A 25,089-nucleotide genomic window follows, 5' to 3' on the forward strand; every position below is an offset into this window, starting at 1 on the left:
GGAAAGTAATCTAGATATTACCTAGTAAAATGACAATGAATATATGCGTGTGCGTGTGTCAGGCTTGGTCAGAGACAGTTCCAGGTGGACATGTCTGATGAAACAGTGAATAACATGGGCTATGAAGGGGAACAGATCAAACCTCAGCCGTAGGTATATCTGTAAGATGCTCTACGTACAATATACGGAAAGTATAGAGATGAAAAGAGACAAACTTCGTAACGCAGTCGACCAAGTACGCTGTAGTTTTCCATTTCTCTTGCGGTTCCATTTCTTATCCTTTTTGGTATCCTAAACGCACGTACTCTTTAACAAAGTTTGCTCATCCTTTAACTAGGACTGGAAAAGGCGTGTGTTCAAGAGAGAAAAAAAAGAAAAAAAAAAGGAGATAGATGGGGAGGGGAAGAGTTGAGCTTAAGAGAATAGAGAACAAAATCAATAGGCAGGTGACTTTTGCTAAGAGAAGAAATGGGCTGCTCAAGAAGGCCTATGAGCTTTCAGTTCTCTGTGAAGCCGAGGTTGCTCTCATCATTTTCTCCAACCGTGGAAAGCTCTATGAGTTCTGTAGCAGCTCCAAGTACAATTCTCTCTCTCTCTCTCTCTCTCTCTCTCTCGATCATTTTTCATCTTAGTTTTTTCTTTTCCTTTTCCTTGGCTCTAAAACTCTGATCTGTATATGCATCTCTGTGTGAATCTGTATGTGTTTTCTTCTTTAATGGTGCTTGTGACTTGCTTTTCTCCAAGATCCGTGCTTTTATGATGCAGTTTCATGAGTTACAAATGCCTATTAGAAACAAAAAAGGCATGCCCCTTCTGATCTCCACCTTTTCTCTGATTTTGAATTTAACTAAATATTTTGGTTTAGGTATTGATATGATCTTATCTTTGTTTTTGTAAAGATAACTTCAATAATCTGAAGATCAAGGATAACAAAATTGAAAAAGTACACAAGATTTTTTTTTTTTTTTTTTGTTTTTCGCTTTTTTAATCCATCTTCTCTATTTCTTCCACCTTGAAATATAGAGACTAGCCAAGTCATTGGCTGAGAACAAGAACAAGCTAGGCAGGAGAAAGTACTTGACCTAACTATTATTTTGTTAGACTATAGGAAACCATAACTACTATATGCAGTACTTAATCAATAAAAGAGGCATCAACAGTACTTTGTTACTGTTGTGATTCGGTGAGAGGTGATTTGTAAGTACGCTGCAGTTTGTGCAGTAGAAGAGTTTTTGGATGGAGAGAGAGAAGGCTGCTCTTAAAGCTGCAAATTTTAACGGACGCTAATAACCAGAGTAGAATACTTTAGTTTGATGTACAACCCAATTACTTTAAGAAACTCCGTGGCTAAATTGGAACTTTTCCTTCCTAATTAGTTAGCTTTCTCAGGATTTTTTATTTTTTTTTCCTTCTGCTGCATCCATGTGTTTTTGCCTTTAAACTCCCACCATATATACATAATTATCATTCAAACAGAAATTAAAGTGGTAATTGTATTGTTTACTGATCTTTTCATGCTATTGAATATTTGTTTTGTAATTAGCTGTATGCACGGGGTACATAATTTTTTAGGGGTGTACAAAAATTGTTCAAACAGGCCGGAGTATTGAACCGGCGGAAACTGGCAGAGAACCGGTCGGCCGACGGTAGAAATGAGTTAAAACTGACGTCGACCGGTATAATTCCAGTTTACATCTGATTCAAACTGCTGAATTGGCCAATTATATATATATATATATTATATTTTAGATAAAACGATGTATTGTTTACAAAAAAAATTAGAATGAAATGGACCCCAAATGGCGTCATTTCAATTTAGGATTTAATACCCCCTCTTCCATTCTTCTTCTTCTTCTTCTCCCGATTCTCTCTCTCTCTCTCTCTCCCTTCATCGTCTACCGTGCATCTCTCTCTCTCTCTCATCGCACCTCACATCTCTCTCTCTCTCTTTGCGATGTCGAGTCATCTCTCTCTCTCATCGCACCTTCATTTCTGAGTTTTGAACCATTTGCAACGCCGAAGGGACATTGACGACCAACCGGGAACACCCAACGTCGGTTTTCTCCCCCTTTATCGGTCAGTTTCGACTAGTTTTATCCATATATAGTAGTTGTCAGTTTCAATAAACCAAACCGAAACAATCGATTTTCACCCCTACATTTTTGTAACATGTTATATATATGGCTAATCAATCAACCTTCCATCCGTTAATATTACAGCTGAATCTATAACAACATGATTCCCATATATATATATATAGAGCTAGGTCACTAAAGATTAAATGAGAATTTTAAAAGGAAAATAATTCTTGCAAGTAAATTTGCTCACCAATGCTGACATGTAAGACATCCATTTAATAAAACGGTGCGAGTTAAAGATGGAAATGCTTTTTGTGAGACATATGATCGTCTTCTTCTCTCAAAATTTTTCTTCTTTTATTTCTCTTTTCAATAAAAAAAAAGTCATGTCAGTGTGGTACGCAGTTTGGTGTGCCAAACCGCTTGTACCAAGCAATGCTCTTTTTAAAATTATATAATTATGAGAAAAAATAAAGACATGATTCCGATATACATAGAGCTTTCAGAGAAGGAAAAAATGGTAAATTATTTTTCTCAATGCTTTAAATTAAACTTTGCCAATTAGTAGTTTGTTTGTAGGATTAATTAATGCTTTCTTTCTTGATTCTTGTGTTAAGGAGTAAATTATGTAATAAAAATATTGAGGCATGCATGCATCTAATTTTCTTTATCTTATATATATATATATATATATATATATATATATATATATATATATATATGAATAATGCTAGTATGCCTCCTCATTTGACCCTCTCATTTTGACAGCTCATGTATTTAGTATTTTTAAAAATTTTTTACTTACTGATTAAAGAAGTGACTATTAGTGTATTGATATTCTTTTTATTTTTTAAAAATGTTTTAAGATGTTAGAAAAATAAAAATAAAAATAAAAAAATGAATTTTGCCTAGAGGGCATGCCTAGTAATGTGTGTGTGTCTTGGAATGTTTTAAACTACCTTAAAGTGCTAGTGCGTTAGGGCTTTATGGTTTATAAGCCCATTAATTAGTTTATAATTAATTTCTTCCTTAAGAGTGAACTTTATGTAGGGCATTCTAACTTCAATCTAGCTATATTTATCATGTTTATAACCATTTATAGAGATCAGGAGAAGGGACCTCCTTTATCAGTTTGTTTCTTTGATCCATAACACAAAGCTCATGTGGTTTTAGTTTTATTAGAACAACATCTTATAAAAAAAATATTCCATGTTAGTTTGACTTTTAAGGAAATTTACCTAGCTAGGTTCAGTTGTTAATATTCATTGTGAATTGGGCAAAAGAGGTATAGGGTTGATTTGAGAATTAGGAACAGATGGATGGATTAATAGAAATTATAATGTGTTTTCTACGATTTTCCGGGAAAAGATCTTTGATTAACGAAGATAAGGATGGACTATTGATCAGTATGTTGAACTTGATTATATAAAGATCCATAGAGATAATATATATATACATGGAGGTATGGAATTAAAGGTTTTTAGAGGAAATTATTCAAAGGTCTGGTGCATTCATGCCGGTTCATAGATTACACACTCAGCCTATATATATAGGCTTACGTGAACATTAAATTCATGTATATCATGCGTGAATATTAATAGCTATTATATATATATATATATATTTAAGAAGAGCTGGTAGCTACACATATAGCGGTCCCGTCTCAAGTTTATTAATAAGCCATTATTTATGGCGGATGAATACTGCGGTAACATCATTACACTTGGGGGTTTACAAGATATAACGCTCTAAACTAATCCAAAACCAAGTGTCAAAATAAGCTAAAGAACCTAATAAAACCAGCAAAAAACAAATTCTAACAAGCTTAAAACAAAAAACCAACAATACTTAAAAAAAACTAAACAAGCCTGAATAAAAAGTAAAAAAAGCAACAACAAAAGCAATAAAAATTAGCGACAGCGTAACGAGGGAAGACCCAGCTTGTCTGTGGCGCCCCCAATCCCCCTTATATAAATACACAGGGATTGAGACACCAGGATGGTGACAACACGGTCACACATCCCAACGAAGTACCAGTGTGTGTACATGCAACAGTGTACAAATAAAATAACGTAGCGGATAGTCAACTAAGTACCAGAATTTATTTACAATCAAACATCAGTAAAAATTTAAATAGCAGTTATACAGTCATCCATAAAATATATTACAATAGTTTCAGATAAACAAACGAGTGATCCCAGATCACTCCTCAGGCAGAGCCGTCTCCTCAGGCTCGCCCTCCTCCTCCTCATCTGCATTAAAATCTGCGTTACTACAAAATGGTATCGTAGGTAAGTATGACCCCAAATAACAACGTAATATAAAATGGATTAAATGCAACTAACATGCATGCACATGATGAAATATGTTTTTTTTCCACAAGACATCATTTTCCCCGAAAATGATAATTTTCCAACACACGCCAAAATCCCATTTTGGCCCAAAATATCCGTAAAACATTTTCCCAGAAAATGATTTACCCAGAAATCCAACTCGCACTATTTTTCCAGAAAATAGTGCATTAATTCCATATGCACCATGGCCTCCCCTATAGACCATCCGCACGTCCTGGCTTCGTAGCGGTGCTTAGTTCCGCGCCCAGCGTGTACATGGCCAACCACTCACACTACGCAACGAGCGATGCCCAGTTCCGCGCCCAGCGCGTACGTGGCCAGACATCCTCTAGTCCCCGCCAGCAGAACGACCACAGAGTCGGCACGAGACCATCTCGTCCGATCCCATTGTCTCCCGGCGACAATCCAGGGGACGTTACTCAGTATATTCCGCTCCCGAGTAACCAGAGGAGATTCACCGAGATAATACCCCATCTCGGCTTGGGGTCGTGTTACACACGCACACAAAATCTATTCTCACATCAAAACCTAGTTTTCATAAACACATGAACATGAATGCAATACACGAAAATCCAGTTTTCTTTACAAACATGATCATGCATGAAATAATGAAATGCACATGTAGCAACACCAATCCAACGTCCATCTAGAACCAATCCCAACAAATCCAATCAAAACAACTCATCAACAACCAAACCAAATAAACCAAACCAACCAAACAACTCCAATCACAAATCCATCCGACCCCCAAACTCCTCGGACTCAGTCCGGCATGCCAAAAATACAGTGAAATGGGTTAGTGCAAAAATACATTTAAATTACGAAAGTTCTTTGGAGAAATACTTACAATGCTATAAAGCAATTTCCGAAGGATTACGAAGCCGCAAGAAGTGGAAAAACAGCTACAGAACAGTGTAAAATACACTGTGGCCGTGGGTCACAGATACCCAATTTTCAACGGAGACAAACGAAGACCCAAAAATGATAGGGTAGGGCCTAGGGAAGTCGGTGAAGCTAGTGATGGTGGAGGTTGGCCGTGGGTGGCGGCGCAATGGGCGGTAGAAGACCAAAATACCCAAATCGGAAATATAGATGGTGGAGCTTCACCGGTGGCGGATTGGAGCTGGGGTTGGGTCCAATGGGTTGCTAAGAGGTCGAGGATGATGTGGTAAGAGGATGGTGGCCAATGGTGGTGCGACGGCGGCGCAACAGGGCAAAGAATGTCGCGGCTTCATGGGGTGCGTGCAGGCTACCGGCGGCGAGGTAGGGGCTGGGATTTGGGGGTTGAGGTCGCCGGAGGGAGGGGGAGCTGGTCGGCCAGGCGGTGTCGCGCACGGCGGCGCGACGGCGGCGGTCTGGGTGAAGGTGACGGACACGGGGAGAGAGAGGGAGAGAGAAGGACCTGTGTCCGCGCGCGGGGAGGGGAAATAAGGAGGAAAAAAAGAAAAAAGAAAAGAAAGAAAAGAAAAAGAGAGGAAAGAAAAATGGAGGGAAAAGAAATGAGGTCCAATGCTCATAACTTGGGTCACAAAAATGATCTAATGGAAACGATTTCAAAACCTCAAGTTAAATAAAATAATTTAAACGTAATGGTAAAGTCAAATTGAAATAATTAAATCCCACAGTAATTAATTAAATATGAAAAATAATTTAAATGCACAACAATAAATAAATATTAAGAAAGCACATAAAAATTAATTTTTACCAATTAAAAATCCTAAAAATAATCCAATTAAAATCCAATAATTTTAAAACAAGAGAATAATTTTGAATAAAATAAAAATAATTATTCAATAAAAATACACTAAAATACGGGGTGTTACATCCTCCCCCCCTTAAAAAAATTTCGTCCTCGAAATTGGTAAGGTCAACATTAAGACTAAGACAGGAATAAGATTCAACTAAGAGCAGACTAAGAACATACCACCAAAATAGTCCGGCAATGCCACTCTATAAGCAACAAACCCAACTTTCTCTACGATCTGAAAATGGCCGACATATCTTGGATTAAGCTTTCCTTTCTTACCAAAGCGCTTAACGCCTTTCATAGGAGAGACTTTAAGATAAACCCAATCACATTCTTCAAAGGATAAGTCTCTTCTTCGTGTATCTGCGTAACTCTTATGGCGACTTTGCGCTTCTGCCATTTAGTCCTTATAAACTGAACTTGATCATTCATTTCTTGAATTATCTCAGGCCCAAACAGTTTGCTCTCGCCAACTTTCATCCCAACACTAGGGCGATCTACACTTCCTTCCATACAAAGCTTCATACGGGGCCATCTGAATGGAGGAATGAAAACTGTTATTATAAGAGAACTCAATAAGCGGTAAGTGATTCTCCCAACTTCCTGGGAATTCCATGACACAAGACCGCAACATATCCTCCAGAGTCTGAATAGTACGCTCTGATTGGCCGTCCGTTTGGGGGTGATACGCCGAACTAAACTTCAATTTAGTGCCTAATGCTGCCTGCAAACTCTTCCAGAAATGGGACGTGAATCGCGAGTCCCGATCTGACACGATACTCTTGGGTATTCCATGCAAACACACTATTTCCTTGACATATAATCGAGTCAACTTACCCAAAGAGTCAGTATTATTAATGGGCAAGAAATGAGCACTCTTGATCAACCAATCAACAATCGCCCAAATTGAGTTCTTCCCACTAGGAGTCCTCAGCAAACCCACAACAAAATCCATAGAAATATCATCTCACTTCCACTCTGGAATAGGGAGAGGTTGAAGTCTACCTTGATGCTCAGCCTTAACTTAACGGCACGTGGCACATTTCTCAATAAACATAACGATATCCAACATACTCATTTTAGTCCCCCAATGACACATCACGCCCCGTAATCCCAGGGTGACTATGCTATCCAAAATCTCATTTTCTCGAGAACCTTAATACAACATCCAATAAATTTCAATGATCAATAGATCCATACAATAATATGTGCCAACCTCAATCAACTCCTATGCTCCAACTTCTAAACCTTCATTGAATTCTACTATTGGAAACCTTAGCCACTTCCAATGTTAACCATCAGTAACAGATTTTGCACAACCAGATGATTAATCTCCAATTACAAGTATCTTCTCAAAATTCAAGTCACCATTAATTCTTCAAATCAGCATAATTTGAACTCCTGACTACAACAAAAATACCACGCTTCTGCTGCGCACTCTGATATTCGCCACATGCATAAAACTTACGTCCTCATGAAACTAACACCATTGAGTACAAGGTGGCTCCATTCCTACTAACCAAAACTCTTATCACAATTTGGTAGAAAAATACTCTCTCCCAAAACCACGAGTTATAACTCAAATTCCTCAATTAACTCTGCTGTCTTGATCAAAATCAAATTCTATAAAATACATCCATGATCAAAGACAGAAACCCAATATCAAACAACCTCAGCATCCCAAATTGAAAATAAACAACCTCAACCCAAAATACACTCATCTCCTCTAAGATAAGAAACATACTTTAAAAGACTCAATTCCAACCTAGCGAATCAAAAAGAGTGCCTAGAGACTTCTACCTAACAACCTAAACCCGAAAGCTCATCATCTACATTCTAAACAACATCTAATCTAACGGTGACTAAACTCACAACGAACCACCATTGACTTCACCAAAACATTAACAAAACCTCCTTGGTAACTCGCCCAGCTACGTCTACTCCTATAAGCTAGTATTAACACAATTAGTTCCTTCAATAGTACATCACTATTAAACCTCAAGGCAAGCCATACTGCTCAAATATTCAATCCACCAAAAGCCATTGCACAACACCCAAGGATCCTAATGCTTTATTAACCCACATACTTGATCATATTATCCACTGTTGATGCCTAAGCTTCAACTTCGAAGATCTTTTCATACACCAAATATGACGACCCATCAATCTCTCTTCAAGTTAAATAACAATGTCCTTAATTCAACCAACTGGATGCTCAATCTCCAAAGAAAGTATAACCTCAAAATTTAAATTCCTAAGTAACCTCAAGTCACAATTAATTCCTGAAGATAATCACAATAACTATTCCTAACCATGATTCATTGAGTAACTCACTTCAATTGCACACTTCGATCAACTCACCAAAAACTCCAAGCCAAGGTCTCTTGAATTACTACTATTGTGTCGACTCCTCTTCCACACCAACCAAAACCACTTCTTCCAAACCAAATGAGACTAGGACCTATACTCTCCAAAATCCATAACCACTCACCACTACTATACATCAATCTTACGCTCCCTTAGCCAAAACCAATAATCCTTCAAACGTGCAGGTGATCATCATAACCATATCCATCACTAGACCTACATCCTCAAAATCAATAAGGATCATTTCTTAAATCATTACCATCTATTATCCTTAAAATTGATATAAATTAAATCCTCAACCTGACACTGTAACCTCATGCTAAAAACAATTATTAACCGAACTAGATCAACATCTTCCATCTCCAAAGAAATTCTTCCCTAAAAAATTCTCATATCAGTAACTTAACTCATATCAATCCTATTTTAATTCAGTCATTCAACTCTGCAATTCTAAAATCTTAACCCAGATATAAATCATTTCCTGAAATCCTCAAGATCGATGAACTTAAATCTAAAACATTCGCTTTATAAAACTTGTAAATTCTAAAACCCCAAATGTTATCAAATTGCTTATCGAGGTCGGCAAGATCAAAAACTTTTGATCTAAGTAATCCCTTAATTGCTTGTTGAACCTACCAGCTTAAATCTCATAACTTATTTTCTAAAAACTATGGGGCCTCAAACCTTAGATGAATCTCCTCATAAATCTAACCTTGAAATTCATTGAACTTACAACCTCCTACCCCAAAGATCATTACCTAAATTCTATGGAACCTAAATCCTCAATTATCCTAAGCAATTAAAAACTATTCCCCTCCTTAGCAGCAATTTGAGTACCTAATCCAAAGAGTTCACCCAGACCCTGATGTTCAAGCCTTGATATTAAAACAACCAATCACCAAGAGTTCAGGCCTACTATACCAATGTTTAAGCCTAACAATGGCCTTCTCAGTTGTACCATCTTCCTGTCATAACATAACCCTTAAACCGCCTTTCAATTTCGAACAAAACAAAATAAAATAAAATTCCATAAATAAAAAAACATACGACAAAATGCATAAAACCAATGAAGTAGTTCACCATAAAATAAATAAAACAACAAAATAATCCGCCATAAAATAAAACAATTAAATTAAAATGACATACAAATAAATAAATAAACAACAAAATTATTATACAATAAAATAAATAAACAACAGAATTATTATACAATAAAATAAATAAAGCCAATAAAACCATACTCAACCAAAGGTAAACACTAATTAAAGCAATAAAATCAAATAACATCAATTAACAAAAAATAAAATTGCAATAAACTCATAATATAAAATAAATAACTTAACTTACACCACTTAAACAAAAATTTTATTATTTTAAAATAATAATAAAAATAATTTTCTGGTACTATCCTAAGGGATATGTGGTTTTACCCAGAGTCGAACTGCTCTGATACCACCTGTGACGCCCCCAATCCCCCTTATATAAATATACAGGGATTGAGACACCAGGATGGTGACAACACGATCACACATCCCAACGAAGTGCCAGTGTGTGTACATGCAACAGTGTACAAATAAAATAACGCAGCGGATAGTCAACTAAGTACCAGAATTTATTTACAATCAAACATCAGTAAAAATTTAAATAGCAGTTATACAGTCATCCATAAAATATATTACAATAGTTTCAGATAAACAAACGAGTGATCCCAGATCACTCCTCAGGCGGAGCCGTCTCCTCAGGCTCGCCCTCCTCCTCCTCATCTGCATCAAAATCTGCGTTACCACAAAATGGTATCGCATGTAAGTATGACCCCAAATAACAACGTAATATAAAATGCATTAAATGCAACTAACATGCATGCACATGATGAAATATGTTTTTTTTCCACAAGACATCATTTTCTCCGAAAATGATAATTTTCCAACACACGCCAAAATCCCATTATGGCCCAAAATATCCGTAAAACATTTTCCCAGAAAATGATTTACCCAGAAATCCAACTCTCACTATTTTCCTAGAAAATAGTGCATTAATTCCATATGCACCATGGCCTCCCCTATGGACCATCCGCACGTCCTGGCTTCGTAGCGGCGCTTAGTTCTGTGCCCAGCGCGTACATGGCCAAGCACCCACACTACGCAACGAGCGATGCCCAGTTCCGCGCCCAGCGCGTACGTGGCCAGACATCCTCTGGTCCCCGCCAGCAGAAGGACCACGGAGTCGGCACGAGACCATCTCGTCCGAATCCCATTGTCGCCCGGCGACAATCCAGGGGACGTTACTCATTATATTCCGCTCCCGAGTAACTAGAAGAGCTCCACTGAGATAATACCCCATCTCGGCTTGGGGTCGTGTTACACACGCACCCAAAATCCATTCTCACATGAAAACCCAGTTTTCATAAACACATGAACATGAAATGCAATACACGAAAACTCAGTTTTCTTTACAAACATAATCATGCATGAAATAATGAAATGCACATGTACCAACACCAATCCAACGTCCATCCAGAACCAATCCCAACAAATCCAATCAAAACAACTCATCAATAACCAAACCAAATAAACCAAACCAACCAAACAACTCCAATCACAAATCCATCCGACCCCCGAACTCCTCGGACTCAGTCCGGCATGCCAAAAATACAGTGAAATGGGTTAGTGCAAAAATACATTTAAATTACGAAAGTTCTTTGGAGAAATACTTACAATGCTATAAAGCAATTTTCGAAGGATCACGAAGCCGCAAGAAGTGGAAAAACAGCTACAGAACAGTGTAAAATACACTGTGGCCGTGGGTCACAGATACCCACTTTTCAACGAAGACAAACGAAGACCCAAAAATGATAGGGTAGGGCCTAGGGAGGTCGGTGAAGCTAGTGATGGTGGAGGTTGGCCGTGGGTGGCGGCGCAATGGGCAGTAGGAGACCAAAATACCCAAATCGGAAATGTAGATGGTGGAGCTTCACCGGTGGTGGATCGGAGCTGGGGTTGGGTCCAATGGGTTGCCAAGAGGTAGAGGATGATGTGGTAAGAAGATGGTGGCCAATGGTGGTGCGATGGCGGCACAATGGGGTAAAGAATGCCGCGGCTTCGTGGGGTGCGTGCAGGCTACCGGCGGCGAGGTAGGGGCTGGGATTTGGGGGTTGAGGTCGCCGGATGGAGGGGGAGCTGGTCGGCCGGCGTCGCGCACGGCGGCGCAACGGCGGCGGTCTGGGTGAAGGTGACGGACACGGGGAGAGAGAGGGAGCTGGGTCCGTGCGCGGGGAGGGGAAATAAGGAGGAAAAAAAGAAAAAAGAAAAGAAAGAAAAGAAAAGGAGAGGAAAGAAAAATGGAGGGAAAAGAAATGAGGTCCAATCCTCATAACTTGGGTCACAAAAATGATCCAACGGAAACGATTTCAAAACCTCAAGTTAAATAAAATAATTTAAACGTAATGGTAAAGTCAAATTGAAATAATTAAATCCCACAGTAATTAATTAAATATGAAAAATAATTTAAATGCACTACAATAAATAAATATTAAGAAAGCACATAAAAGTTAATTTTTACCAATTAAAAATATTAAAAATAATCCAATTAAAATCCAATAATTTTAAAACAAGAGAATAATTTTGAATAAAATAAAAATAATCATTCAATAAAAATACACTAAAATACGGGATGTTACATTGTCCAAGCAGATTAAACCTCTCAGCAATCTCGACACTTCCCCAATTACTTGTTGCTCCATATGTGACGAAGCACACCATACTTTGCAAGCCAATCAACAGCTTTATTACCCTATCTGAAGACATGACATACAGAACAGACCATTAAATCCAAAAGATCAAGAATCTCCTCCCAAAAATCCTCAAGATACCAAACCCTACATCTCCATTGTTTCTACCACGAAACCACCACTTGCGAGTCTAGTTCAACTTCCACGTAACCAATCCTCAGAGTTTTGCAAGCTTTAAGGCCATACAGTAGAGCTAATAATTCAACTCTATAATTCGAACCAACACCAAGAGGAGAGGCAAAAGCATGAATTAAATTATCATGATACTCTCTAATAATACCACCTACCCCAAATGGCCCAGGATTCCCAAAGCTACTACCATCCGTATTTAACTTAAAATGACCTTGAGAGGGTTTGCGCCAAGCCACCAAGCTCGAGCATTGCTTTGGCGAAACAAGAGGCGAGATAAGCAAAGATTGGAAAATCTGAGAATCTTGCCTAGAGCATTTCGAAACTTTGTGAATGTCCTGGCAGATTGAGTGAATCTCATGAACAATCGATTGCCAAACCAAACTAAAAGGCTCAAGCCGACCTTCCATGCGAGCTACACATCTATGGCGCCAAAGACGCCAAGAAAGAAATGAAGGAAGGAGGCCCAAAATAATACCAACTTGAGAAGAGGAAGACGCACGATGAAACCAAAGGGACACTGTCTCTTTCCAATTACCACAAAGCGGTAACCCAAAGATAGCACCACATCCGAGCAGCAAAATCTCCTTCAAACAAAACATGATTTTGATCCTAGTAATTACCAGCATCACAGCAATCACACTTGGAAACAATCGGTACCCCTACATGACGGAGACGATCATCCACACTAAAAGCACTTTGCCAAGCCTTCCACATAGAAACCGAAACCTTCAAAGGGAGCAATTTATGCCATATCCAAGGATGCCAATTCATAGTAGAGCCCCTAATACAGATACAATCCCACTCTGATTTTGTAGAGAAGAAACCACTATCTTGCTTCATCCATACCAATATATTCGATCATTCCTTGCAAACTGCTAAAGATTCCAGAATATTATTCACATGATCCTGGCCCACCAAAATAACCAAACAGTCCACATCCCACGAATTTGACAGTTGACAATCCTTAACTTTAAGTAAAGGACTACCCACCACCCGAAGATCAGAATACAAGAGACCCTGATCCCGCCACTTATCATACGAGAAGAAAAGGTTGCCTTCCCTGAGTTGCCACTTAGAATTTTCGAGAACCAAAGGAATACATTTAGCAATCATTTTCCAAAATCTTGTGCCTTTATTCACATCAATAAGAAGCCAAGGTTTAGAACCCACATATTTATCTTTGAAGAATCGAGCCCATAACGAAATACCTTGGATTAAATTCCAAGCGAACCTTATATGCAAAGCCTTCTGCAAATCATCTAGGTAACGCAAGCCCAATCCGCCTTCTTCCACTAGAAGACACATGTTCTTCCAAGCTACCCATTTTTTCTTACCTCTCCCACTAGCCTTTCCCCAAAAGAAAGTGCTCATTAAACGATGCAGCTCCTTGATAATAGATTTAAGGACCTGAAGGACAGCAAACAAATGAAAAGCCATGCTAGAAAGCACATGCCTCAAGAGGGTAAGACAACCTCCCAAAGAGAGAAGCTTCATCTTCTAACCACTGATTTTATTACGGACTTTATGACCATCTCCTCCAAGTGAACTTGCTTGAGCCTCGCTGAAAGAATAGGCACTCCTATATATTTGAAAGGAAAAGAACTTTCCAAATAACCAGTCATACGCTTAATAGCTCTCTTACGACCTGAAGAAATTTTTTAAGAAAAAAAAACAGTCTTTTCTATATTAATACTCTGGCTAGACCAAGTCTCATACTTATGAAAGATAGATAAGAGTTCCTGAATAGTTCTCGTGCTACCATTCACGAAGATCACCACATCATTAGCATACATAAGATGTGAAATTTGAATCGTACCTCTGGCTTGAGAAAATTGGCCAAACCTTTTTTCCACAACACTATTCTTAAAAAGTCTAGAAAGGACTTCTTGAAGAATAATGAATAGGTAGGGGAAAGAGGATCCCCCTAGGGCAAACCATGACCTCCCTGAAAAAATCCCTTAGGGGTTCTATTCATCATAACAGAATACCTTGGAGTTGAGATAAAAGCCCGAATTAAATCACAAACTTGAGTAGAAAATCTGAAGGTGCAAAGGACCTCCAACAAGAAAGACCAATCAACCCGATCATACGCTTTCGCCATATCCACATTGAGAATAATATTGCCACCATGAGACTTCTTGTTAATAGAATGAACCATTTCCTACTTAAGGGAAATATTTTCAAAAATGCTGCGTCCCGAAATGAAGGCACCTTGTTAAAGAGAGATCATGCTAGGGAGAAGACCTACCAATCGATTAACAAGAATTTTAGAACAAATTTTATAGAACACCTAACATAGGCTAATCGGTCTGAACTTATGAAACCCAGTAGGCACATCAACCTTCGGAATTAAGACAATGAAAGAGGCTGAGTAGAAACATGGCATTTTCTTAGAGAGGAAGAAATCTGAAATAGATTCAAAGATATCCACTTTAACAATCTCCCAACAGCTCTTAAAAAAACTGCACCAAAACCATTTGGACCTGGAGAACTATTAGAAGGAATAGATGACAGAGCCGCAAATATTTCATCCATAGACCGAATACAATCAATACGACCATTATCATCATTTGAAATAATCGGCGAGATAAGATAAGACAGATTCGGCAAAACACGAGGAGAATTCGGTTGATGAAAACCAGAGAAATACTCTACCGCTCCCTGATGGATGGCTTTTGGCAACTCAAACATGATCCCATCTGCAGCTCTCATGCCAGATATGCGCTTGTGCTTGTGCCTCTTATTAGCCAAGCAAGCATGAAATTTTTTTGAGTTTCTATCACATTCCACCTTCCATTTTAACTTTGCCATCTGAGCCAAATAAATATCCTCCCTACGTCTCCACGAAGACAATTCCTGAGAGGTCAAGACTAACTCCCTATCATCGTCGGCACTCCATTCATGTTGGAGCTGGCTTTCAAGCCTTTCCACCTGCTCCTTAAGATGGGCAATTTGAGAGGTCATCCGACACCCTCTTATTCCTTTCTCAGAGAGCGACCTGAACCTATTTTAATTTACTAGCAAGCTTCCATAAGCCCCTACCAGCCATAGGAACCATCCAAGCCCTCTGCACACAGTCAAAAAAATCTAGATGATAAACCCACATTTGCTGAAAACGAAACAGAGAATGGCCTTAAGCGAAAGGGTCTGCAATTAATTCAATGTGCATCGGGCAATGATCCTCAAGGAAGATAAGAACAATAAAGTAGCATCTAGAAACACTCGATCAAGTTTCGCCCAACTCCTGGATAACCCTTGTTGGCCATTACACCAGGAGTATTTGCTACCCTGAGTTTTCATATCAATCAAATCACCCTGATCAATCCAGCTATTAAACTCATCCATAGCAACCCGAGGCCTAGGACGACCTCCCCTCCTTTCAGAGTTAGATTGAATAATGTTAAAATCACCTGCAAATAAACAAGGCTCGACTCCAATACGATACAAGCACAAATCAGCCTGTAACTTCTGCCTATCGCTCCGATTACATTTTACATAAATGAAATGACATAAAAAGACTTGATTTCTGGCTTCAACATGAGCCGAAATAAATTGAGAGCTCATGCCAGCAATTCAAACCACTACGACATTATTCCACAATAACTAAACTTTCCCACCAACAGCTTCATTTGCTGTGCCATTCTCAAAATTCAAACACCTCATCAAACTTTGAGCTTGATCAAAACTAGTAAAATGTTCCATTAAAACAACAATAACAGGTTTCAGAGATCCAATCAACTTCTTTAGCCGACCTTTAGAGGTTTCAATCCCTCTAATATTCCATACAAAGATGGAACCAATCATAAAGAAAATTTAGTGGTTCAGGTTTGAACCAGAGTATAACTCCTAACTTTCACAAACTGTTTTTTCGTATATGTTTTTTCAGCGACGAGATCCCCCTCCGACTCCGTATGATAGTCCTTCTCCTGAGGTAAAACATCCAAATCGAGATCAGGTTCAGGATCTGAAACCGATATCCCTTCCAAAATAAATTCATCTCTAGTTTTAGGTCACTCATGCACTTGTGCCTCTGCAGTATACGGAGAGGCCCCTGCTTCAAGGTGCACTTCCTCTGTTTTGGTTACCATCTCAGATAATTGGTGTGCAAGTGCATCCTGTATTGGAATCATAAGACACGTCTACTCCAAAGTAAGAACATTAGACTGCACATGCAGGAAAACATCAATCTGCAACTCATTAGCATGGGACGAAATTGACATAAGAGGGCGTACAACCATACCAAACTAGCCATTAACCTAAAAAACCACACTCTGCATCTGAACCAACGAAGAGTCACTAGGTTGCACCCTCAGAAGGGCACCCATCTGCAACTCAGACAATGAAGGCTGCACTAATGGGTGCTCATTAATAATCTTTCCAGAACTTGTCTGACCAGCCACTTCAAAAACCACCACCAAACTCATATCCTGCTGAATATTCGATGGCCCCCTTGCCTCTAGTTCCTTCTCAAACTCATTTTAAATCACAACATTCTGAACTACCTAATTCTCAGGGGCCTTAGCCTTCAGATCCTCTCCAGAAGGATTACGTTTTTGCCAAACCCAGGACTTCTCCCCATTCACAACATTCCTAGCATGACATGTACGAGAGTTATGTCCCTGCACTTTGCATCTATAACAGAAAGCATGAAGTGTTTCATATATAATATCTTGTTTACGGCTCGAGGGCATACTAGGGACCCCACTCCAGAAAAAGGGAATTGGTTGTATCGCCACATCCATCTCCACTCATAAACAAGCTCCATTCGTACTAGTCACACACCAAGTAGGATTATCTCTTCTGATGAACTTACCAATAGGTGTAGTGAAAATACGTAAAAAGACTCATGATAGAAGTTTGGAGGAAAACCTGGGAGTACTATCCAAACCGGAACCATGGAAGGTTCCTCATCTTCACTAAAATCGGGTCTAGTGGAACGCACAGTAGAAAACTCCATCAATGTCGCAAGCTTCACGAGACAATTCTTTCAGAAAGTCATCCTCAGACAATAAACGAATAAAGACGTTGCGAGGACACCGCATAGCAGAGACCACTAGGGTACCTTCCAGACCCTACCAGTAGGGTATGAAAGCTCTAATGGCATCCAATGAGGGATGGTTTTTGAGAAACTTTAGGATAATGGAAGATTTGAAAGGATTAGTCGAACGTGAGATCTCGTCTTTCGAAAACTGAAAGTATAACACGCCATCCACGCTCTTAGGCATACGAGATGGGATGAAAACCTCTGGGAGAGGTTAGGGCACCACTACAGTGAGTTCTACAAAGGAACGTCGCCCAGCGTTAGCAACTGCGGCTGCCATGCACCCAAAGTAACGGAATCGTATGATGCAAAAGAGAAAGAAACCCTAGTAGAGCTCTTTCCGTATCAAAATATTTACCCAAATTCACTCAATTATATATATATACATACATATATATATATGTTAGAGGGTGTCATTCCAAGGCTACAACGTTTGGTGATCACACCCCTTAGAATAACATCTCCCATTTGATCACACAAAACGGTGATGATCCAGTTGAGTATTTTACCTTGGTACATATTTGAGCTTTCTACTACTCAACTATCATCTGCTACTCTTGCAGATCAGCATTAGAGCATGACAAGCCTCTACGTGCACACATTTTTTGTCATTACCTTATCTGACCGCACACATTTTCCACTGATCACATATTATGGGTGACTTCATTTTACTAAAAAAAGAAATTAGTAAACGATATCAATTCTCTATGACTGAATCAATAATCCATATCCCGTTATTAGATCAATTATCCATACGCCTGTCACAATTGACGACTTCAGCCAAATACATAACACATATATCGACCTGCGCTGAATTTTCGTTAAGTACTTCCTCTAGAGGCTATTCTTGAGGTTTTCCCTAATCACTTTATCAACGAATTTGCAAATGATTAACCGTTTACTTGGGTAATCAAATCACATTTCACTAAAACTTTAGTGAATGGCACTGAATTTTTGTTAAGTACTTACTCACCTGAGTTTTTTCTTAACCACCTTATCAGCAACTTTACCATGATCAACCTTTTACTTGATTAATCAATTTGTACTGAAATTTTGTCAAGTACTCACCCTAAGGCCATTCCTGAGGTTTTTCTTGATCACCTTATCAGTGACTTTATAAATGACCAAAATTTTCATTTGGGTATCATCATAATTCCAACTTTCTAGGTGTCCCCAGAATTTGCTGAGTTATGGATGTTGATCATGAGATTGCTTCACCTAAGTTTCTCTCAATCCCATTCTAGTCACATGTTCTCTGAATTTCTCTAGAGATAAACGTGTGGTCATCGGATCTGCTACCATCTCGGTCGTGGAAATAAAATTAACCATGACCTCACCTCTTTCCACTATATCTAAAATATAGTGATAATGAACATCAATGTGTTTTCTCTTGGAACTCTGTGTTCCACTTTTTATCAATGAAATGACAGACTGATTATCACAAAACACATTGATTGGTTCTGTAGATGTACCCAAATTTAAACTTTCAAAAAAACATTTTATCAACACCGCATTACTCACTGTAGTACTACAAATAATATACTCTGCTTCTATAGTAGATTTAGCAAGATAGCCTTGTTTCTTACTTACTCAAGAAATTACTGTTCCACCAAATAGAAATATATATCCAGTTATATATTTTCTATCATCTATATCACTTTCAAAATCAGCATCACCATAGCCGATTAATTCTAGATCACTGTTCCCAAAGCACAATTTCAAATTTTTGGTAACTTGTAAATATCTTAATATACGCTTCACTGCTTGCCAATGTTCTTTACCTAGATTGGATTGAAATCTACTTACCAATCCTACTGCACGACAAATATCTAATCTGGTACTTGTCATTGCATATATGAGGCTTTTCATAGCTTGAGCATAGAGAACTTTAAGCATTTCACTTATTTCTTTCTCATTTTTTGGGCACATACTTTTATTTAAAGTATGAGCTTTGCAAACATGCGTACTTAAAGATTTACAATTTTCCATGCCAAATCTTTTAAGCACTTTTTCTATATATTTTTTTTTTATCTAAATACAATAGTTTTGAATTTCTATCCCTAGAAATTCTTATACCAAGAATATAAGCGGTTTCACCCATGTCTTTCATTTTAAATTTAGATTCCAAGAATTCTTTTGTTTCATGCATCATATCTAGACAATTAGCTGTCAGTAATATATCATCAACATACAATAATAATAATGTTAATTTATTATCATTTTTTCATATATATATACATAATGATCTAGTGGACTCATTTTATATCCCATTTCCAAAATGGGTCGGTGAAATTTCAAGTACCACTGCCTTGAAGATTGCTTAAGTCCATACAATGACTTTCTCAACCTATAGACTTTCTCTGCAATTTCAAGTAGACTTTCTCAACTCTGTTCCCACTTTCACTTTTATCATTTTCTACAATTTCTTCCTATGGCTTTGGTGTTGTTAATGTATATAAGGGTTTTTCATGGGTTAGAAGAAAATTTATATGCCTTTTCCAGGCCCAGAAATTCCTTCCATTCAGTTTTTCTATCCTTAAGGGATCAATACTTTTCTTCGGTGCCATAAATAATAAACGTTAAAAGTTAATCAACAAGAAGAATGTATAAATAATAAATGTATACTATTTAAATATAATAGTTCAACTGTGCAAAAAATTAAAACTATTACAAACTTAATAGTAATAACAACCCTTGGATTTAATCCAAGGTGGCAGCCTAGAAATTCTCCTATTATATTTTAAATAAGGAGAATAATAAAAGTGACGCCCCGATCGAGGATATCCACAACCTTTCCTTGATGTTTTACCTTTTTCAAAGAATTTATGGCTATAATTTCGACCAACAGGTGCTCTGTAATGTTTTGGCTTGAAATTTGGCGCAAAATAGCTTTTGACCGACCAGATCGGGTTTGAAATGATCTCGAACGATCCGATTGAACAAATTTGTCACGAATCGGTTCAGGACATTGAGTAAACCGGTTCAGCCGGTTCAAACTGAGTTTTGGAGAAAACCGGAAGTCGACGGCTTGGTCAACGGCTAGGTCAATGACTCCGTTCGAGGCTCGGCTCAGAGAACGGCTTGAATCTCAGCTCAGAGAACGACTTGGTGACTCGGCTCGGCTCCAAAATTCCTTCTTCAGAATTGGGCAAAACAATGTCATTTTTGCCCTTTTATCCTCCCTTCCGTCCAGCGAAATGGTTATCGGCTTTGAAGATTCCAACATGCCCCTGAGGTCCACGAAGTTTAGCAGCGGTGATGAACTCCGTCGAGCCCTCAGAACAGTAAGAGAGGATGATGAAAAATTGAAAAATGCACTATTTCTTTGTGTAAAAATATTCCAATAATTTTCTTCAAAATAATAACAACTTACAAGATTTTGAAGATTCCCAGTGTACTCCAATCCTCCCACCGTGATTTGAAAAAGTTTCTTTTTCAGATTTTTAAGCAAACGAAGATAATTATAATATGCAAGTATGGTTGCCAAACCAAGCACTTGCCTATTTATTGTTTTCACAATGCGTGAAAAAATTCCCTCTGACATGATCTATGCTCTTAATACCATTGTAGAATAATTAAGAATAAATAGAAGCGAAATTTTGACAATATAGTGACACTTCTTGGAGGGTATTTGTCCCACAAGTTGGTGATGAACAATGGGTATACCCTTTGGTAATCACACTCCTTAGAATAACAGAACGGAATAAAACTTGTACTCTTTAGTAGACATGCTATATGCAAACTCCAACTTCGGAAATGATTTTTATGACAAGCATGAGGAGTGAGATGAGATGAGAATTTTGTTAATAGTAGTGAGATAATTTGAATAGGATAATCTTGGAGAGTGATATGAGATAAGAATTTTGTGAATAATAGTAACATAGTTTATGAATAGTATTGAGATAGTTTTGAGTTAATGTTTTATGGGATTTTGACTTATAAAAAAACGTTTTATGGAGTTTTGGGAAAGGAGAAAGAAAAAATTGAATAAAAAATATTATAAAATTAAAATATTGTTAGAATATAGTTTTTAAAATTATTTTTGTTTGAGGATGTGTAAAAGTTTAATTGTTTTTTATTTTTTATTTGAAAGTTTGACAAAGTTATAATAATGATCGTTAGTTTGAGAAAGTGTAATAATTAGTTTGAAAAAGTTGTAATGGTTAATGGAAACTTTTTCCAAACAAGCCCTTAGTCCCAAGTCTTCAAATCATCCCCATCAAACTTTTAAGGTCTCGTTTGGATAGCGAGATGAGATAAGATGATTTATGAATAGTAGCGAAATAATTTGTGAATAATAGTGAAATGTTTGAGTTAATTTGTTTAATAGGCCGGTTGTGGAAAATGAGAGAAAAAATTGAATAAAAATGTTATAAAGTTAAAATATTGTTAGAATATTATTTTTGTTTTGGGATTTATAAAGTTGAATTATGTTTTGTATTTTGTTTGAAAGTTTGAGAAAGTTGTAGTGATTAGGTAATGATTAAATGAAACATTCGAAATTTTGAAATTAAAAATTATTTATATTGATGGTGTTTAGATATTGAGATGAGATAATATTGGATGAATTGAGAGGATTTTGCTATCCAAACCAAGCCTAAGTAGATCTTCCAAAGATCAATAGACCGTAGTTATGTGTCCGCCGTCAGTTTGTGAATGATTGGCACTCGTAGAAATCTAGCTTGGTGCTAGATATATAACTTATTCCACAATGATCACCTCCGGCCAAAAGTTGCTATATATGAAACCTTGTTTCTCGATGCAAAAGACTGGACAATGGTAACTGGCCTGTTAGAATGATATATAAGCCTCTTGAAAAATATAGTTGATCGACCGACATTCGCAACATCGATCATAAGGCATAGAAGTAACAAAGTGAGCTATTTCAGAAAACTGCTCATCGGCCATAGCAACGAAAAGATCATTTTCTCGTTGCATTTGTTCTTGGCAAACACAGCACAAATCACATTACTGATCCAAGGCTGTTCCAAAACAGGAAATGACATGTTCAACCTCGGATTAGTTCTTCATGTACCGTTTGATGCCTGAAGAGTACTCTAGCTAGTAACTTTCTACGAATATCCATCTAGCTACCGCCTACCGTATGATAGGCCAATAAAATCGATCTTATGCCAAGAGCTGGAATGTCTTGTCCAATCCCACGTTATAGTTCTCAACCTCGAAGTTCTTTCAAGCACACATGATTATTAATTTCCCTTGAAGAGAAGCTCATGATGGAAGAGAGTCATGTTGAATCGCATGCAGCCTCTAAATCATAAACAATAAGACCAAATTAATGACATATCAGTACTAGACAAAGAATTACTCAAAAAATAAAACCCAAGGGACGTTGACTAAGCACATCTAGCTATATATATATATATATATATATATGTTATTCAATACTTTCAACTTGTGCTTGATCCAAGGGAAAATGACTGAATAAGGTGTAATTCTAACATCGTTATATGTAATTCTAAGGTGTTAGACAATTTAATCACCTCTTTTCTACTTGTCATTTTCTAAACATATCTGGTTAATTCCTTCTATGTGATAAGAGTATCATGTATTGGATCTGATGCATGTTAATTCCGTGGGAGCTTTTAATAGATTGGCTGCCAATTAAAATCAATAATCAGCCTTTGCCTAGTTTCATTGGGAAGTTGATGCTTCTATTGAATGCATTTATAATATAATGGTTAATGAATTATATGGAGTATGTGGAATTTAGCTAAACGTAGAGCTAACTCTATGATGCAGATAGAAGGGAGAGAACATATCCTAAAAAGGATTCCTCTACTATGTTTAGCAACTCCTGGTTGATATTAGGAGGGTTATTTTTAAGGATGGGTTGCTCAAAGGTAGTCCTCATCGTGACCAAGATTTTTGAGCTTTCATATGCAGGAAGTCATGTCGTTCGTATTATAGAGAGAGGAAGGAAGGTGACTAAAGGGTTAGTACTAAGTAGTTCAGCAGTGCTTTGGGTTGTGCAATCTCTGGAAGACTGTGTTTGATTGGATGGGCCTAGGCTCAGAGGCCCGATACATGCCTAAGTCTATGGACTCACAGAGGGGCTCAAAAATGAATAAACAACCACAAAGAACATGGGTCGAGAAAGGAGAGTAAAAGCACATGATCCAACAAGACACCCAACTAGGTGATGGTGGGTCAAACAGTTGGGCCTAAGATCTCAACATACGGAACTGGTTCATCTTTTGGAGCTACAACATTACCGGATGTCAACGATACACTGATCAACGACACCACAAAACTGACTAACAGAGGCATTCAAGTCAATGGCTGGCATCCTGACTAATGATGGGGTGGCGCTAGTGCTAAGGAGAATGGACACTAACTGGTTTCTGATACATAAATCATCGTTTGGATTGTCCAAATTGATGGGAACACGTACGTATCAACCTAGAACGTGCCATCTTTAGAAAAAGAAGACCTTTTGTGTCTGGGAAATGCTAAAACAAACGCATGGGTTTGTGAAGGTAGTATCACGGGGAAATAGAATTTTTAGACAATATACTGGTTGTGTATGGCTCTTCTGAGGCTAAGGAAGAGCTTTGGTAGGTGTTGGATCATGTCTCAAACAAGTTGGATGGGGCCAGTGAAGAGGATCATTGGGATGAACCAATTCCACTGTCTTCCCTACATCCAAGCCACAACAACAACATCTAAGTATCAAAATGGGTTATACGCATGGCAAATGAAATTCAAATTTGTGTGGAGATCTTGTGTGATAGCTTCTAGCTTCGAGGACCAATTCATAGCTCCCCTTGTAGCTATAGAGGCCAGATAAATCCTTCTAGCTCACTTGGGGAGCTCACTTTAGCTAAGAAGAGAGCTAGAGAATTAAAGAGGCTTGACTGGACAGTAAATGATGGAGCAAGAGAGGGGATCTCTAAATTCGAGAGATCGAAGGGAAGGGTAATGGCGGTTGTTTTATTCAACCAAATATTATTTCATGGAATGTAAGGGTGCTGAATGAGAAGGAAAAATGCCTTAAAGTTAGAAATAAGCTTGTCAAATGGAGAGTATACAATGTATGTTTGCATAAACGAAATTGGCATTTATCCCACTTCGCATTATTAGGAGTTTGTGGGGTTGTAACCAAGTGGGGTGGCATTACTTACCTTCCAATGGAGCACCAATAGGTATCTTCATGATGTGGGACAAAAGAGTGCTGGAAAAGATAGAGGATTGTTTGGGAGACTTTATGGCGGCTTGTTCATTTAAGAATGTTGTGGATACCAGTGGGCTTTCGCAGGAGTTTATGGTTCTAAACTAGATTGCACATGAAATCTTTTATGGGATGAGCTGGCTGGACTATGCAACATATGGGACCTACCTTGGTGTATTGATGGTGATTTCAATGTCACTCAGTTCCCGAGTCAAAGATGGGGTGGTTCTAGCTTCAACACAACTATGGTAGACTTCTCTAACTTCATATTTGAACAAGATTTACAGGACATTCTTCTTGCTGGTGGCTCCTTCACTTGGTCCAACAATTGAGAATACCCCTCTTGGTAAAAGATTGATAGATTTCTTATAGCACAGGAATGAGAAGCACAATA

The 25,089-nt window shown here is 38.0% G+C and overlaps 1 protein-coding gene across 1 annotated transcript in view; it reads left to right on the forward strand.

The window, feature by feature from the left end:
• Nucleotides 1-302: 302 nt before the first annotated feature.
• LOC121235101 (MADS-box protein CMB1-like) overlaps nt 303-25,089 on the forward strand; it is a 32,251-nt gene continuing 7,464 nt past the window's right edge. Inside the window, exon 1 of the mRNA XM_041131335.1 lies at nt 303-577. Within this exon, the coding sequence (XP_040987269.1) occupies nt 393-577 (185 nt within the window). The 5' untranslated portion in view covers nt 303-392. The remainder of the gene's footprint in view (nt 578-25,089) is intronic.

Source organism: Juglans microcarpa x Juglans regia, chromosome 6D (assembly GCF_004785595.1).
Source record: "Juglans microcarpa x Juglans regia isolate MS1-56 chromosome 6D, Jm3101_v1.0, whole genome shotgun sequence".
NCBI classification, from domain to species: Eukaryota; Viridiplantae; Streptophyta; class Magnoliopsida; order Fagales; family Juglandaceae; genus Juglans; species Juglans microcarpa x Juglans regia.